This window comes from Octopus bimaculoides, chromosome 3, assembly GCF_046866305.1.
Source record: "Octopus bimaculoides isolate indiv1 chromosome 3, ASM4686630v1, whole genome shotgun sequence".
In the NCBI taxonomy this organism is placed as follows: Eukaryota; Metazoa; Mollusca; class Cephalopoda; order Octopoda; family Octopodidae; genus Octopus; species Octopus bimaculoides.
Window position 1 is genome coordinate 55,034,776 of NC_142930.1, and position 20,478 is coordinate 55,055,253.

Here is a 20,478-nt window from a genome sequence, read left to right on the forward strand (position 1 = left end):
GCTAAATACCCTAACCACTAAGCCATGCACCTGGGCATTCAGTGGATAGTTAACTGTGTAATGAAGTCTTGGGTGGTGCATTTAATCTATTTATACAATAACTCTTTCCCAAACCTTTTCTTAAGCATCTTAACCCTTTAGTATTCAAATTACTCTGTCAAATATAATGCTTATTTATTTATTTTGTATTAAATTCATCATGTATTACTTCAAAACCTTGAGACTTTGATGATATGATTGCTTACTTCTAGAAAGACATAGTGGGGTAGGTTTGAGAGGTCAGATATGGCCAGTTTTGATATAAAACAGGTAGAATATTTGGGCTTAATAAGACTGGTTTTAATGCTAAAGGGTTAAAGAAGAGAAACCATATTGAGAAAAGTGTCATTTATTTATTCATTTTAATTTTTTTTTATATATCACATTTTTGTGAATAATAATGTCACTGGTTAAACATAAAGGGTAAAGACCTCCATTGGTCATGAATGACCATGAGATTGCACCTTTCCTGTCTGAGGCACAAGTCTGGGCTAAGTTGTTTATGGAAGACCAGCTGTCTTCCGTGCATACCAGCCTCCCCTCTCTCTCCACATCACTGATGTTAACCAAGGGAAAAGTAAAGGCTTATATAGCTTGGCACTAGTGACATTGCAACTCATTTCAACAGTGGAGTGAACTGGAGCAATGTGGAATGAAGTGTCTTGCTCAAGGACACAACATACAACCCAGTCTGGGATTTGAACTCAAAACCTCATGATATGAGCCCAATGCTCTAACCACTGAAGTCATGCGCCTTCACCATTGGTTATACACATTGCAATAAATGAGTAACACAGTCACTGGTTCACTACATTTCCAACAATGAAAGTGACAAGGAAGTGTTTGTGCAACCCAGACAAAATATACAAAAATACTTTGAGGTATTTATTTTGCCTGAATTGCACAGATACTTTCTTGTTGCTCTCATCATTGGAAATTTTGTGAACCTGTGATGTATAATCAATGATATTATTTCCAAAAATATGGGAATTAAAATAAAATCAAAAAAATAAGTGAGTAAATGATGTTTTTTTCAGCATTGATTCTATTCTTAGAGAAGGTTTAGTGATGAACTGGAAGAAAGGGTTATTGCATAATTCTGATTTAACTGGCACTCTGTCAGTTATGATCATGAGTGTCCCAGTTGATCCAGAATGAAAGTGCAGGTGGCTGAGTGTTCCACAGACATGTAGTTCTCAGGGAGATTCAGTGTGATACAGAATGTGACAAGTCTGGCCCTTTTAATTATGGGGCAACTCACTTTTGCCAGCTGAGTGGACTGGAGCAATGTGAAATATGCCATTGGGTATCGAACCCACGACTTGATAACCATGAGCTGAATACCCTAACCACTAAGCCATGCACCTTCACATAATTCTGGTTTAGAGAAGTTTAAATTCACTCTTTACAAGCTAGTTAATAATACTGAATTCTTACTAACTCTTAACTTTGTTTTCTTATATAAGGTAATATGAGGAGTAAGGGAAGTAACTTTGATGTTTACATATCCTCCTAGACTGGTGAGATTAAAGTTACAGATATGTAGCTTAAAACTCTATTTAATCATTTAGTATTCAAACTGGCCATATCCAGCCAAAATATTCATGTTTTATGTTCAAACTAGGCAAATCCAGTCTCTCACACTTACCTTATAATCTTCTAAAAATAAGCAATCACATTATGAAAATTTCGAAGCTACAAGATAATCCATAATTAATTCAAAACAATGTGAATAAATAGGCATAACTTTTGTTAGAATAATCTGAATGCTAAAGGGTTAAAAAAAAAAAGACCTTAATCTATTTCTGACTTCTTTTGAGGTGGTGTTTCATTAGGATTAAAGAACACCTCTCCAGCTGATTATGGATTCCTGTACATGTGTGTACCAGGTTTCTCATGGAAGATTAACAGTTGTTCATGCATAAAAGTTTCTTGTTTCTAGGCTGCTGATAGTGTTGAGAAAAGCGATGCTGATATAGCTTGTTACCAGTGTTGTAGGTGCTGCTGTCAGAATGCAAGAGCTGGAACAGATACTATAAGGCTTACCATCTGATGCTCTAACAATTCCTAGATTGGTATCTTTCTTAGATGAATTCCGAAAGATCAAAGACACTATTGGATATTTGCTTTGTTAATTATTTACTACAACTTTGGTGTGTAAGTGTGTGGCTGGTAAGTTCAGTATAATACTGAAACATGTCCAGAGTTGTCTCCTGTACTTACTGGAACAGTTGAAACATAACATTTGATATCAACTAATGGGATTTCAGCTCAAGAGTACAGAGAGCTGGAAAAAATATTACTGAGGTTTTTTGTCCAATGCGCTTATGATTTTATAAAATCACATAAGTGACACATTATTTTAGGCCTTTCTCATGATCTGTGTCAAAGTAAAAACTATTGAGTTCTTAGAATCAGTAAAACACACCAATTTCCAATTTTGTCTCTTTCTGAATCTTTTCTCTTCCTAGTAAAAGATCTTTGTCAGCATTGTTTTCAAAAAGAAGTTAATGGTTGAATGAAGAAGTAAATAATTTATCTAAGCATTTTAATTAATTCTTTTTGACACTGATGTTGTTTAGACTGAGGATATCTTTGATTAAATAGACTAATGATTAAAGGTTTTCTAGTCATGGTGAGCCTGATGTTTTTTGAAACATAGTGTATCTAGAACTACATTGTTCAATGTAACCTTCCATTTTTAAGATGAAGGTGTATAATTTGAGAAAGACTTGGTTGCTGTTTCTAACAGATTGAGTCATCACATTGAGCTAATTATTAGCTTATATGAATTGTGTTAGAGTGAAACAGATAAAGCAACACTTAAAAGAATTTTATTTAGATATTTACTTTCTACTCTAACTGCAAAATAATCACAGGACTTGGGTTTTAAAAGTTTCATGTCACATTCTAAAATTCAGCGTGTGCACGCACACACACACACACACACACACACACACACACACACACACACGGTTCAAATTTCTTCAGCTAGGCGTAGGAGTGGCTGTGTGGTAAGTAGCTTGCTTACCAACCACATGGTTCTGGGTTCAGTCCCACTGCGTGGCATCTTGGGCAAGTGTCTTCTACTATAGCCTCAGGCCGACCAAAACCTTGTGAGTGGATTTGGTAGACGGAAACTGAAAGAAGCCTGTCGTATATATGTATATATATATATATATGTATATATATGTATGTGTGTATGTGTTTGTGTGTCTGTGTTTGTCCCCCCGACATTGCTTGACAACTGATGCTGGTGTGTTTACATCCCTGTAACTTAGCGGTTTGGCAAAAGAGTCCGATAGAATAAGTACTAGGCTTCCAATGAATAAGTCCTGGGGTCGATTTGTTCGACTAAAGGCGGTGCGCCAGCATGGCCACAGTCAAAAGACTGAAACAAGTAAAAGAGTAAAAGAGTAAAGAGTATGAACATTTTGGACTGAAAGAATCTCGGTTGTATTTTATATTTGACCAGAGTGAAGTATGTAGTTATTTCCCTTCATGCAAATTTACCTTGATATAGCTTGTCTCCCTCCCCCCCACTCTCCCACCACTAGATAAGTTGTTGGAAAGTGCAGATGACCCAGTTGATAGTGGTCACCAGCCAAAAGATTAGCAGTCCATCTACTTTGATGAGCACTGCTTTGTATTCATTGCCAACTTAGTGGTAAACAGCAGCAACAATGAAAAATTGATGACTGTTTATTTTCCTTTATGTAAGTGTAGCTTAGAGATCGATCGGATCTAACAGATTGACAGGCTGTATATAAACTACATAAGGATGAAGTCAACAACGGCTCCTCTACAGCATCCCCTCCCTGCTTCTCTCATCACTATGTGCATACTTTTGATCATAGTTCTGTTAGTTTAAGACTGATCTGAAGTGACACAGTAGCTTGATAGTAAGGTTTATTTATCAGACTGCTCAACCAGGGTTGATGTGGGTTCACACAATAAGCCAATAATGAGGTAAATCAAAGTGATGGTTAAATAATCATACAAAACATTGTATTGTATTTATCAACCAGATTGTTCCCTGTCGCTAGACTGCTGGTAAAACTATTTTTCAACCATGCACATGACTTCATAAATTGTTCAAAGTAAATTTCTTTTTTAAAGTCTGTTTTGCACTGTCTATATGTTGAAAGACACAGAAACAAACAAAAAAGTGTGCGTGCACACACACACACACACACACACACACACACACACACACACATGAGTGGATTTGGTAGACAGAAACTGAAAGAAGCCCATTGTGTGCATGTGTATATATATATATATATATATATATATATATATATATATATATATATATATATATATATATATATATATATATTTATATTGTTGTTGTTGTTGGCACTCCGTCGCTTACGACGTCGAGGGTTCCAGTTGATCCGATCAACAGAACAGCCTGCTCGTGAAATTAATGTGCAAGTGGCTGAGCATTCCACAGACACGTGTACCCTTAACGCAGTCCTCGGGGATATTCAGTGTCACACAGTGTGACAAGGCTGGCCCTTTGAAATACAGGTACAACAGAAACAGGAAGTAAGAGTGAGAGAAAGTTGTGGTAAAAGAGTACAGCAGGGTTCGCCATCATCCCCTGCGAGAGCCTCGTGGAGCTTTAGGTGTTTTTGCTCAATAAACACTCACAATACCCAGTCTGGGAATCAAAACCGTGATCCTATGACCGCGAGTCTGCTGCCCTAACCACTGGGCCATTGCGCCTCTACACACACACACACACACACACACACACACACATATATATATATATATATATATATATATATATATATATATATATATATATATATACTAGCAGAAATACCCGGCATTGCCCAGGTTAAAGAAAATAATGAAATTTTAAAACTGCTGTCTAGATTACACAGGTCTCAACTGCTAGTAGCTGCAATACCAACTTTCTATGTAACTCTGCAAATCATGCCAACATGGAACATAGACGTTAAGTGAAATGTGAAAAGAAAGTTTTCAAAGTAAATACATGTTTGTCTAACTTATTTTGTAACCAAAAAACAGGTACAGATTATAAACAATGAAAAGCCGTGCATAGAGTACACACACATACACAAACAGACTGTGAATATATCACGTTATTGTTTCACTCTTATACACACAGATATACATCCACGCATGTCAGTCAAAAAGTGAAAGTGTAATAATACTTACTTTAACACTCAATGGTTTTACACTTCTGTATATGACATGGACATGCTCTTCATGTAAGTGCTTCTTCATATACTATGTTTTCTGTCTTGCCATGTTTATCACTGAGAATGTAGAGGTTCTTTTCATCTCCAACTGTAGAATATCCAACATACAGCTGACCATGTGAGAAGGTTGAAGGAGGTTAAGTCCCACCACCTTTAGAGATTGACCTTGTGCTTTGTTGATTGACATTGCAAAGCTAAGTTTGACAGGAAACTGCAGACTCTTGAACTGAAAGGGGAGATCATTTGAGATGAGAGGTATCTTTGGAATGAAGACATTCTCACCCATCATGTTGCCATGATGGACAAGAGGTTTCTCAGCTGCATAGGAGACTTGCACATTTGTGCCTCTGTCAGAGCGGCATTTCAGTGTGCATCATCTTCCAGAAGACATCTGAGATGGCAAGCCTGGCATACTGTGTTATTAACCGTATGTAAGGCTGTAAATGATGTACATCCCTTGACATGGTGTAATAGAAGCTTTAGATAGTAGCACTCTGAATTGTTGGGACGGACAACATAGACTCTGCCAAGTGTGTCTGATTTCTTTATTCTCGGATAATGTGTGGGTGCTCCAAGTGCACATCTTTTCCATTTATTTTGGTACCAGGTATAGAATTATGGGCTTCATTGTATAGCAGTCTTGTAGCAAATTCATCATCTTGACAGAGCTTGAAGAATGCTGTGAATGTGGTATTTTTGGGAGCTTCCATTTGTAGTTGGACTGTGTCTGTCAGTGTACTGTCTCTGAGATGGAGGACAATGTCACGCTTGTCATGTTCTTGCCCAACCAGAAGCACAGGTATTTCATCTGCTGTTGGCACATTAAACCTCCCTCCATGTTGACCAGATGGTTTCTTGTCTGATCTGATAATTATCTCGTAATCCATGGCCTCAGGTGGAATTGTTTCAAGTGCAGTCTTGAAGCTTCTGATCAGGTTGTTGTTGTTGTTATGCAGTATCTTTTGCGGAGACACTACAATGTTCATCCTACAATGATGCCGGAAATGTTCTTGCACCTCTCTTGCCCTTCTTGTTGAGAATCACCCATGAAATATATTTGAAGGAATTTTGGTGATTCATTTAACAGAGGTAGCAGAGAACAAATCCGATGATAAATCTCACCTTGGACCTTGAAAGTTTGCATGAATTCTGGCTCAGTTATATCTCTTGTGGCTTCAAATGATATCATCTGTAGTGCAGCATTGTACTGTCTAATTTTGTTTTGAAAGTGCTTGGAATCTTGGTCAGTTGATGACAACAGTTTCTGCAATGGCTCTGGAGGTTGGGGGATTGCAGGGAGTTTAACCTTTCCATTACTGCAGCACAATGCAGGTGTCTCTCCAGACTACTTATTTGCTTTGCAATGTATGCACTCAGTTGTTATTGCACCAATGGAAACTCTAGTGTCATCTGCATACTGAACTGCTTGATCATCATTGAAAGCTGCTTCATAGAAGTTGCTTCTCTGAGCTGTTGCAACTGCTCTTCATGCTGCAGTGGAGATCCTATTCCTTGTCAGTCGTGCATTCCTCTGTTCATCACTTTGTAGTCATAGATATTGAATGGAGACAGGTGGATGTATTGAGTTGGTACATTATCTTTGTAATTTTCTCTTTACGTTTGTTTAACCATTTTTCATATTTCTCTTTTATTTATTATATTTCAGGTGGTAAGAACTGATCAGACATCAGATGAAACCTTTCAATCTTTGCTGGATTTTGGTAAGGCCATGAAGAAGACGACTGTGAAATGTAAGGTAAGACATAGAAAACGAAATACATAGGTGTATGTTTGTAGCTGTGGACATCAGACAATAATGAGGGTACTATAGTGTAGCTGTGTGGTAGAGGATAGTGATGTCACCATTTTCATTTTTCATAGACTGAGTGAAGTTAATGTAATGTTCACTTTGAATTCTCTAAGATTAATGGTTTTTATACTTCTATATCTCAATGAGATATAGAGTTATAAAAAGCTCCAAGCTGTGTCTTCATGAAGAATTTCTGCACGTTCTGGTAATTATTGTTATTTAATCTTTGTCTGAAAAATTATGGATAGGAGATCCCATACATGTTTTCTACATGTAGATATGTTGTAATTCTTATCCTGTAATGAAATATGTGTGATATGGAATTACAAATATACAAAATTTTTCAGTTTTTGTTTTTATATATATACACACACACACACTTGGAAGTTGATGTAAAAATGCAAGATATTTTCAGAGGCAAAATAAGTGGAGGGAGGTCAGGTTGGCAAAGGGCAACCTCCAAAATGAGGTAAAAAAAAAAAAGGAGCACAATTTCCTCACTTACTCTGCTTGTTAATTGAGATGGAAATACCAAAACTGAATATTTTACTCGCACTCTGAAAAAGAAAAAAAGCTCAAGAACTTAAAATAAAGGGAAAAGGTTAATATAATTTTGTTTTATTTTTCAAGGACACTCCTGGTTTTATTGTCAACAGACTTTTGGTACCTTATCTGTTAGAAGCAACTCGTTTGATGGAGAGAGGTAAAATAAATTTCAACTTCTGTTAAGACACCTGTGTCCTTTCCTTTTCTTTGATTTACTGTTAACCTGATTATACTTATAAGTTATAGATTAGCCAAATGTTTTGTTACAAGGTTGAGGGTAAGCTTGTCAGGATTGAAATAGGGACAGACAAAGAGACATTTTTAATAAGATTAAGATGGTTTTATAGTTGTAGAATTAAAATTGTTTTATAACATTGTGAACATATCCAACACCATGGTAAAGAAGGAATTTTATGGATGTAAATTCTATTTTGCCTCATCATTTCTCAAAAAGAGGGATGGGTAGAGGTAAAATTTTTCTTAAATAGCTTGGTGGGTGATGGTGGAACTAGTATTTCTCAATCTGAGAACCACCAGATTAACTTGATCTTATAGATTTTATCTTTTATCTTTTACTTGTTTTAATCATTGGATCACAGCCACACTAGGGTGTTCGTCTGGAAGGATTTTCAACTGCTGTACTTATTTTGTTTTGTTTTTGAAGTCTAGTACTTATCCTATTGGATTCTTTTGCTGAACGGCTCAGTTACAGGGATGTAAAAAAAAAACAACATCAGTGTGTTGAGTGGTGGTGGGGAACAAGCACAGACACACACATACATATATACACATACATATATGTATATTTACACACACAAACACACATACACACACACATAACCACACACATATCATCATCATCATCATCGTTTAACGTCTGCCTTCCATGCTAGCATGGGTTGGACGATTTGACCAAGGACTTGCGAACCAGATGGCTACACCAGGCTCCAACCTGATTTGGCAGAGTTTCTGCAGCTGGATGCCCTTCCTAATGCCGACCACTCCGAGAGTGTAGTGGGTGCTTTTATGTGTTACCGGCACAAAGGCCAGTCAGGCGGTACTGGCAATGGCCACACGCTCAAAATGGTGTATTTTACGTGCCACCTGCACAGGAGCCAGTCTAGCGGCACTGGCAATGACCTCGCTTGAATGTTTTTTCACATGCCACCGGCACAAGTGCCAGTAAGGCGATGCTGGCAACGATCACGCTCAAATACTGGGTATTCCATCATCAGAGATAAAGTATGTATAAAAATTCTAGACAGCGAATTCACAGTTTATAAAGGAATAGAGGAATAAGATAGTAGATGGAAGAATAAAGAGTAAAACAGTAGATAGAAGAATACAGACAGGAGAATAAAGTTCACAGCTCATCTTCTTCCAGAAGGTATGTAGGTTGGTCCATGCTTCTGTGAAGATATAGGTCCTTAAGTATAATCCCAGGTAAATCTAGGCAGTATTTTGGCTGTATTTTGAATGTGCATTCATGTTGAAGGAATAGATCAAGTGGTTAGCTAATATGAAAATGGTCCACATGGGTATATATAGAGAGAAAGACAGACATCATGATAGACAGATAAGGGTGAACTTTATTCTCCTGTCTGTATTCTTCTATCTATTGTTTTACTCTTTATTCTTCTATCTACTATCTTATTCCTTTATAAACTGTGAATTCCCTATCTAGAACTTTCATACATACATATCTTGTCTCTGATGACAGAATGCCCAGTGAATAGTGATGCTAACCTATCACTTGAGATATCCCAGAAACAGCTGTGAGACATCCCAAAATTAATTAATCAATTAATTACTTCAAATTCACCCTACTCTAATTAAATATTCTAAATGACTTGAGATACACGTCCTACCTTGGTTTTTGTTGTCGTTTTTCCTCTAATTTATATTTATGTGGTCTGATCAATAAGTATCCAGACTGTTGCCATAATAACAAAGCTAAAGCACGCAGAGTGAAGCCGCTTGGCATAGATTGACCGTGAACTCTGCTGTGTATGCACACCAAGTTTTAACATTTTAACTCACTTCCATTGTTTACAGCAGTACTTGGAGGGAAGGTGTGTAGCATGTGATTGTTGCATTGACCATGACTGAGAAAGTTGAGCAGAGAATCTGCATCAAATTTTGCCTAAAGCTTGACGGAGATCTTGTGCAACTGAAATCCGAGTGTCTTTTTGTTCATTTGAAAGCAGTTTTGGCACAAACTTGGCAGACATGCATCTTATACCCAGATCTTCAGTGATAATGGACTGTAACTCATTTGCACATCCTCTGATAACTCATGGATGGTGATTTGATGATTTCCCCTCACAGCTGCACGCATATCTGTGATGTTTTTCTCAGTTCAGCTGATTGCAGGTCTTCCAGCACATTCATCAATATCAACATATTTTCGGCAACCTTAGAAATGTTCGAACCACTCGTACACTTGTGTGCAGCTCATACACTCCTCTCCATACACTTTCTACAACTTTGCAGGTATTGCAATGATAACTTTCTCTGTCATGGTCAATGTAACGATCACACACTACACACCTTCCTTCCAAGCACTGCTGCAAACAGTGGAAGTGAGTTAGAACATTAAAACTTAGTGTGCGTACACAACAGAGTTCAAGGTTAATTTTTGCCAAGTGGCTTCACTCTGCTTGCTTTAGCTTCGTTACTGTGGCAATAGTCCAGATACTTATTGATCAGACCTCATATATATATATATATATATATATATATATGACTCAACTCTGTTGGTTACGAATGGGTGCACCTAAGAGATTCCCCTTTGGGGTACCAGTCTGGGTGGAAAGTCGCCTTACCAGCGAATACACAATCTAGGGTTCTTTTTATGGAAGACCAGTAGTTGCCCAGGCATACCAGCCTCCCCTCTCCATGCTACCGATATTATCCGAGGGAAAGGCAAAGGCCAATACAGCTTGGCACCAGTGATATCGTAACTCATTTCTACAGCTGAGTGAACTGGAACAATGTGAAATAAAGTGCCTTGCTCAAGAACACAACACGCAACCTGGTCCAGGAATCAAACTCACAACCTCATGATCATAAGTTCAGCATTCTAACCACTGAGCCATGTGCCTTCACACACACACCCACACACACACACACACACACACACACACACACATATATATACACACACATATATATATACACACACACACATAGCCTGGAGTAGTCCTCTTCCTGGCCAGCTCCTGTCAACCATCCTACCCATGCATCTATGGAAGACGGATATTAAATGGTGATATATATAGTCATAAATGATAGAGAAATATTTAGATGAATCTTTATTTAATGATAAAAAAAATGATGTAATTATGATTAATTGCCTTGATGAGCTTATTTTGAGATATCAACATTTTAAATATAAATCCTTTTATACTATAAACCTACTTAACATTATAATTGTAATATGTCTTTATTCGTGGCAATTTTCATCTGATAGCTGCATTTGCATTTCTATATCTATAAATATGAGCCTATTACTATTTTTTCATTTCTATTAATGCCTAATTTTACATATATATGTGTATATATGTATGTCTATGTATATGTTTGTGTTTGTCTATATGTATGTATATATATATATATATATTCAAGGCTTGAATATGGTACTTATGCGAAGGCACCCGAATATCACATCCCAAAAGGATGGGTGATTAAAATCAAATAATAAGCAACACGGATTTCAAAAGTGATTGCAGTACGCACGTTTCATGCTACTTCAATTTATTTAAGTAATGTGAGCATTACCTTAAATGCAATATGAAGAGCAATCTTCAGCTGCACGAAAAAATGTAGAAAAAAAGACATATTACAAATGTGGCAACATATTAAAACCAAGTGGGAGAGAGCAGAGGAAGAATATATAAGTCCATCTTGACATAGCAGGGTCTATCAGGCTAGTAATTGATTCTAGACAAAAGTTTTAACTGTCTCAGAATTCTATTGTTTCTTATCTAGTGGTGATAGCAAAGGGACAATTACTTCTAAAGAGAGGGAAGGTGTAAGCAGTATGCATGGGCAAAGCTATAAAAGTATTAGAATCTAGAGGTTTCACTGGTCATAGTAGTATCAGGTCATTTTATTACTATCAAAATGTTGAGGAATTAATGTTGAGGAATTATAGCCCTAGGTAAATGGGTCAAATAGGTTTTTTTACTTTTAGTCTGAATAGAGTAACAGTATAGTGGTACAGACAACAACAGAATTCTCACTAATGTTTACACAATAAGAGGTATGTTAATAAAATAAAATGAGATGTAGTTATCTTTCACAAAAATCATGAAATAATGTCAATATTGAATTCAGGGGCTCTGGATAGGGTGTAAAATTTAAGGATATTAAGTATATTAAGCATATAGTGATCATGAACACTATTTTGAATTATCTTTAAAAAAACTTATTAGCTGACGATAATGATACTATTTAGGAGACACATAGGTAAGCCTTATTTATATAATGTGAATAAAAGATAAAAATTATTATCGGATTTATATTAGTTTATAATAATGTGTATACTGATGTTTAAGGGACTGAGAAAAGAAAGGATGTTAGGAAATAACAAGGATAATCAATACAGGAATCTGATGACTGATTTAAGTAGATTAGATGTTAAGGATAGAGATCAGGAATATATGTTGTAAAGTTTCAATTACCAAAATAAATATGTGCTAGTTGATAGTTCTAGATGACTATAATAGAAGTAAGGTACTATAAATTTTGATAACTTTAGTTATTTAAATAAAAGTCCTATTTTTTAAAAAATTTAAAAGTGCGAGTAGAGCAATGCACACATGATACCCTAAGGTCTAATCTATTATTGATTAGATTAGGATTGTTCCTAAGTTTAAAAATTTCATATATTTCCATAGAACACAATTCACATCCATATCTATTATTTCTATAAGGTTGAGCTTTTCTTATAATTTCCCATTTAAGGCTAAAATTAATACTATTGTCTTTTAACTCCCAAATTTTACTTGCCAAAGTTGTACTATTTGCCTTATGTCTAAGTCTAAATGAAGATTTATGGTTATATATTCTCTGTTTCAGGTTAATACTACACCCTATATAAATATAATTCTCTGTTCTAGTACTAATGATGCATCTGTACACTACGTTGCGGGTACAACAAAATCCAAATAAAGGACAATGGGACTTTTTTCTACAGTTGCACATGGTGGGGTTATCAACTCCACCTATATTATTTCTAATATCTCTATTATTATTATTATTACAATTATTTACACTAATATCATTTATCAATTCTTCAATTCTATTATTAGGTATATATTGGCTATTACCATCATTATTTAATTCATATCTTGATGCGCTATTAGTTGGACTTATTCTTTCCACATTTGGCCTATTGATATTATATGAATTATGTCTTTGATCACTATTACTTCTGTTGGAGTTGGGCCTATCATCAACTTCAGTCAAAACTGTAACGTCGTTACTGATATATTCTAATTGTTGGTTGAAATTATGGTTTATAGGAATAAGTATATTGCTACTATCTTCATAATTTCTTTCGTTATTGTTATTTTCACTCCTATTTGTATAATTATTGGTAGCATCATTATTGGTATTAGATGGATTATTATTTGCATTCATATGGCCACTATTTGTAATTTCATTAATTCTAGCTGACTTGATGTTTTTTTTGTTTAACCTAGCTATGATTGTACCTACATTAGGAAGGGTAGAGTAAGAAATTCTGATTTTATGACAAGAGAAGATTTTACTATATCTGTGAGAAGAAGGGAAATTTTTTTGTAAAATATTCATGAATTTTTTATAAATATTTGTGGATATTGCACAGTTGAAGGGTATATTTAACCAGATAGAATTTTTATTTTTTCTCTTAAATTTATTGTGTGGGTGGGTATGGGGTGTGCTATGATTACTATTATTTTCTAGTACAATATTATTATTGTGATTAGTAGTTCTTTTAGTTCTGGGATGTTTACTATTTTTGTTATTTGATTCAACATTACTGTCTATTAACATAGGTTTATTATTAGCGTTAGTATATAGTTTGCTATTAAGTTTACTATTAAAATGCACTTTATTACTTTTCTTATTAGTTAGATTTTTAGGTAAATAGGGTTGTTTTTTATTTGGTCCATTGTTGTTACTATTTAAGTTATTAGGTCTGTTATAACATTTATGATTATTATTATTATTATTATCTCTATTATTGTTGTTATTGTTGCCATGTGTTTTTTCTACATTTTTTCGTGCAGCTGAAGATTGCTCTTCATATTGCATTTAAGGTAATGCTCACATTACTTAAATAAATTGAAGTAGCATGAAACGTGCGTACTGCAATCACTTTTGAAATCCGTGTTGCTTATTATTTGATATATATATATATATATATATATATATATATATATATATATATAATTAAAATCCAATACTAGGAAAAACAGGCTCCTCTTATAGGGATGGAAACATCCAATTTTTCACTGGTTTAACTGGTTTAATACCCAATATCGTAAAGAAAAACTTTTTCACTATTCAAATAGGTATATATTCAATATACAAAAATGAAAAGAAAATGGAGATTTAAGATTGACATATATTAATTTATTAACTTTATAATGTAACTAGCAGAAGTGCCTGGCGTTGCTCGGGGTTTAATTGTTTTAAAGTACTGTTGATGATTCTACTCAATTATGATTATTGAGGGAAAGATTGCTTTAAGTTGAAAACCAACCAATCAATTTGCAACTGGACAGAAAGCCTTGCCTAGAGCATTGCAGCACTCTGAGAAGTGGGTAACAATAGAATGTGAGGTGGGCCTGAAAAAGCTGTTTTATTGTTCTCACAATTGTAACAATGTCTTAGCAATGCAGATGACTTAAGACACACATGTACTGTATCATCTCTATTTCCCTTGGGAATAACTGGCAGTGTTTGCCTGAAGTCTCCTGAAAGAAGAAGTGTTATGCCTCCCATGGGAACTGTAGAGTCTTTGATGTCTCTCAGAGATCTATGTAGCGCCTCAAGAGCACCTCTGTGGGCCATTGTACATTCATCCCAAACGATAAGCTTGCATCGTCTGAACACTTCTGCCTGATCTGAGCTGTTACTGATGTTGCAAATTGGTGTGTCTGTCTTCGCTAAGTCAAGCGGACGGTTGAAAGTGGAGTGAGCTGTCCTGCCGCCTCACAACAAAGTAGCCGCAATTCCAGATGATGCCACAGCTAAGGCAATGCCTTGTGTTCGCCTAATCTCAGCCAATATTAATTTTGTGACAAAAGTTTTGCCAGTTTCTGCAGGAGCGTCAAGGAAGAAAATCCCCCCAGCTTTGTCCTGGACAGAATTAATAACGGAGTTGTATGCGAACTTCTGTTCTGGAAGGAGCTTTGGCTCATTGTTCGCTATGTACTGGGCAAGTTCGTCAACATTATAACATGTCTCACGCAGCAAATCGGAAGACAGTGTGTTTGGGCGTTCCCGGTTTGTTGAAGGTAGTCCATACACTGGCAATGCACTCCCGCCCATATTGAGAACAGTATCTTCGATTTCAAGCAGCGCTCTGTTGTAAATGAGGTCACTGTACTCGATGTCGATTGATGGATTTAGCAAGTGAACCTGATGCAGGAAATCTTCAGACATGTAATTTTTGTAGGTCAGCCATAAAGAGGCGGGATCACCCAAGTCGCACCATCGGAGTAGAATAGCGAAAAGCGATCTTAGTCTTTTAGGGGATTTTAACAAAACGCCCTCCGCCATAGTGGCGGCCCATTGTGAATCGTCCTCCAAAAGTCCGCGCCTGAAGCAGGCTTCGCGGAAAGTGTCACATAATTCACTGTCAACAGTTCTTATGTCTTGAAAGCTTTGTGGGCCGACAACGTCATGAAGGAGAAGGTGAAGGTGAAAACACTCATGCTGGTGGGGAGGCACAGTGTACACTTTTCCTAGACAACTGTTAAACTTGACACCGAGATGTCCTTGAACATCCTGACCTGACTTCCTACGCACCCAAGTGTTCTTTGACCACACATAGTAGGACGGAACCTGAGGGTATAAAAGCGTTTTGGCAAATGTGTCAATTTGGCAAAGCCTAAAAAAACCATTCAAACTTGTTTCTTTTCGATTGGCCGCCAATTGAGCAGCAGTCTGTTCAGTAAAATAAGTCCGCTGGCCGTTTTCCAAATGAACCGCGAGTTGTATGATGGCAGGGTTCCTTTGGTGAAGCGGAAACCCGAATATCCACCAAAAAGCTTCACCACTGTTGATATATCGACCTGCCAAGTACTGCGACACCTCGTCCATGCTATTGTCCTTTTGAAGGCCGAACATGGCAGTGTCCGAACCCTTGTTAACATAAGTACTGAATGACAGAACTGCACATTTATATGAGCGTTGAAAATTGTCATGAGTAATGGATAGTATGGGACCACCCATCTATTATCAACTTGATGACCCCGTAAGGTTATAGTGAATCCCCCATTCTCAGGCCGCCTTCGTTTGTACAGTGGATATCCATCACCAGCGGTCTGGGTCTCGTCCACGAAACTCTTTGGGTATCGTTTAGTGCACACATGGTCTTTGTGGCATGAGGAGAATTTTTGAAAACCGGGACCGCACGGACCATGCACCATGTGTGCCTTGACAATGTTGTACAGCTGTCAGTCAACAGTGGGGTTTTGGATTTCTGCTTTGATGATTTCATCTATAAGTGTAGGGTCTATTTTGGTGAGCAACCAAACGAAAATGTGTGCGTGTGGCAACCCTCTCTTCTGCCACTCAACAGTATACATGTGACACTTAACAGGGCCAAACACCTGCCCTTTTTTTGATGAAGTCAATTAGCCTAGTCAGCTTCTGCTTGAAAATCCTGGCAATAAGATCATGCTGATGGCAGTACTGCTGGTGTGGGAGAAGTTCCCGTGTTACCTCAACCCACTTGGGGTTACATGTAAACGTGATGAATAAATCAGGGCGTCCATAGTGCCGAACGAAAGTCATAGCGTCTTGTGTTCGCTCGTGCATGTATCGTGGCCCCCCCCTGTATATGTTGAGGGGAGAATGCACATTTTGCCGATGTTTCTTGGGTCAGCGTCATTATTGATGCCATCACGCAAATGGATGTAGGAATCTGATCGCAGCTTCTTCTAAGTGACAGGTATTTGCATGTATCTGTATTTGTATGTAAGTGTATAGGTGGCATTTCATGTGCGGAATAAAAGGTGAAAGTTGTTATAGAAAGAGGAAATGACATTGTGTTACAGGGGAAAATATTTATTTGACTCTCTTTTTCTTTGGTTTCTCTGTTAGGGTTTAGTTCCCACCAATTAGAATGAGGTCATTGGTAACCATAGGTACATATATATGTGTGTATTTACGTATGATTGGCAGTGTGTCTGTTTATTTGACTCTCACTCCCCTTTGTTTCTTTGTCTTTTTTCTTGGATCGTTGGTAAACGTTCGTAAGAGAAAGTAGCAATTGAAACGATGTGTAAGAGGAATAGAAATAGTTAATTTTAGAGGGGCAAAGTAATTCTGTATGTAGTTTTAATATCTGTCATCACAGTATCGAAATGTGATTGTTTCAGTTTTGATAGTTTTCTTTTTCTCCTTCCTTTCTTTTTGTATTTGTTGTTGGATTTTTCGTAAAGCTTCATAAGAGAAAGTAGGAGTTGAAAGGATTTGTATTAGAAAGAGGAAATTAGATTTTATTAGGGAGAAAATGTTTACCTCTGTAGTTTTACAGATTTTATTCATTAATCGAAGAAATTTTGAATTGTGTAAATGTATTAATTTTAAACATACACACACACAGAGTAGATTTGCCTTTTATAGTATAGATATAGTATAATATGATATAAATATTATAATCCTACAATTGTTTCGATTCAGAGTCAATAATAAATTCATGAAAATTCATGTTTTTGAAAATATTGGGTAAATTTATTATTGAGTCTGAATCGAAACAATTGTAGGATTGTGATATTTATATTATATTTTATTATAATAATTATTTCTACTCTAGGCACAAGGCCTTGGAAATTTTTGTTGGGAATGGGGCTAGTTGATTACACCAACTCCAGTGCATAACTGGTATTTATTTCATTGACCCCGAAAGGATGTAGTTGTCCTTGGTGGAATTTGAACACAGAACGTAGCGGCAGACGAAATACTGCTAAGCAATTCGTCTGGCTTGCTAATGATTCTGCCAGCTTGCTGCCTTTATATTATATTATAATAATAATATAATATAATATAATATACTATTTCAATCATAGATCTCCATTTTCTTTTCATTTTTCTATATATATATATGTATATATATGTGTGTGTGTATGTGTGTGCGTGCGTGTGTGTGTGTGTGTGTGTATAGGTGTATACATGTGTGTATATATATGTGTGTGTATATATATGTGTGTGTGTGTGTATATGCATGTATATATGTTTATATTCATATGGTATCTGTGCACATATGTGTATGTATTTAGATATATTCTATGTATATATTTATATGAATATCTATATATGATTGTCTATATCTATACATTCTGATATATAAGTGTTTGTATGTATATCTGTATATATCTACATATGTGTGTATATGTATATATGTCTATATGTGTGTCTGTCTATGTGTATATATGTGCATGTCTCTTTCCCTCTTTGTTGCTCTAAATGTTTATATAAGCATCTATTGGTCTATATATATGTGTGGATATGTGTGTATATATATATATATATATATATACATGCATACACACACATATGTTTATGTATGTATGTATATGTGTCTATATACATTTGACTATATGTGTATATATATCTACATATGTATATGCATTTATTTATATAGTCAATTCCACCACCTCTATTATAATGATAATTCATGTTTGGAAATTATTTACATACTAATTATGTTTATAGAATGTTTATTTTTTTAATTATATTACTAAAATTCCCTTCAATTTATTAGAAATTCCTTTTATTAATTTATCGGTAATTTATATATCAAATTAATAATTATATAATATACATACACACACACACACACACACACACACACACACACACACACATATATATATATATATATATATATAATAATATAGATTTAATCAAAGGATTAAATGTGATACTTAAAATGTTTGGGGCACCAGAATTTGGTAGGGTAAAAACCAACTAGACTGTTGAACAACAGCCCAGTCAAGATGGTATTTTTTCTTCTCTTACTCTTGTTTTTTGCACACATCTACAAAATGACTTTCTAAAATGAAATTCCATTATGCAGCTGAGGAGTACATTTTCATTACACATTTTATGTAGTGTTCTCACTACATGAATAAATGAAGTTTGTACGAAATGTACGTACTGCTATAACCTATTGAATTTTTGTTGCTTTTCTTCAAATATATATATATATGTTATAGGCGTAGGAGTGGCTGTGTGGTAAGTAGCTTGCTTACCAACCACATGGTCCCGGGTTCAGTCCCACTGCGTGGCATCTTGGGCAAGTGCCTTCTACTATAGCCTCGGGCCGACCAATGCCTTGTGAGTGGATTTGGTAGACGGAAACTGAAAGAAGCCCGTCGTATATGTGTATATATATGTGTATGTGTGTGTGTGTGTTTGTATGTCTGTGTTTGTCCCCCCAACATCGCTTGACAACCGATGCTGGTGTGTTTATGTCCCCGTAACTTAGTGGTTCGGCAAAAGAGACCGATAGAATAAGTACTAGGCTTCCAAAGAATAAGTCCTGGGGTCGATTTCTTCGACTAAAGGCGGTGCTCCAGCATGGCCGCAGTCAAAAGACTGAAACAAGTAAAAGAGTAAAAGAGTATATATATGTATATGGTGTGCTATGTGAATTTATGGAAAGTTATCCCATAGAACTCAACAAATTTGTTAAAAATGGAGAAGAGATGTTAAAATTTGACAGAATTTTAATACATGCACACAATTGTTTCAAACAGCGATATTTAAACATGCAAATAATTCATGGTAGAATAATTAAATGAATTTGATTTGATTGATAATTATATATATATATATATATATATATATATATATATATTTATCAATTTAATATATAAATTACCTATAAGATTTTATTTCATGCTGGCTACCTGATATAATCATTAATGTGATTTTATCCTTCAATTCTATTAAGAATGAATAATATTTTATTAATTTATATTAATTTCGTCATTATTGTCTTTGATAATCTTTCTGAGTTTTAACACAGCATTCATATTTCGTTATGCTTAGATTTATATTTAACATAAAATCTATTCCACTTGATGACGTAGCTCAAATTCTATATTATTTTGAAAAAGTTTTTACATTTTGTGTTAGTGCAGACATATAAGTAATTTATTTATTATTAAATATGATAATATAAGTTATTTACATATTTTTGGTTTATGAAATAAATTTGTCATGATAATTGGATTTTTTTATGATTAAATAAAGATTCATCTGAATATTTCTCTATCATTTATGACTATATACAATCCTTATCCTTTTCTCTTGTATATTACTATATATTCTATATGGTTTGTGCAATTACACATTAAGGAGCATTTTTTATGAGTACTACCAGATTACCTGAATCTATACTGAGACCTTTGGCAATATGCTGATACTGGTGTCATGCAATTGGCACCTGTGCTGGTGGCACACGAAAGCATCCATTACACTCTCAGAGTGGTTGGCATTCGGAAGGGCATCCAACTGTAGAAACCATGCCAAATCAGTCTGGAGTCTGGTGCAGCCCCTCAGCTTACCAGCCCTGATGAAACCATCCAACCTATACCAGCATGGATAACAGAT

At 35.6% G+C, this 20,478-nt stretch overlaps 1 protein-coding gene across 1 annotated transcript in view; it reads left to right on the plus strand.

Moving 5' to 3' along the window:
- LOC106868457 (hydroxyacyl-coenzyme A dehydrogenase, mitochondrial) overlaps positions 1–20,478 on the plus strand; it is a 42,391-nt gene that overhangs the window by 16,018 nt on the left and 5,895 nt on the right. The window contains exons 5-6 of the mRNA XM_089348991.1: positions 6,946–7,035; positions 7,720–7,792. Coding sequence (XP_089205117.1) covers positions 6,946–7,035; positions 7,720–7,792 — 163 coding nt within the window. The remainder of the gene's footprint in view (positions 1–6,945; positions 7,036–7,719; positions 7,793–20,478) is intronic.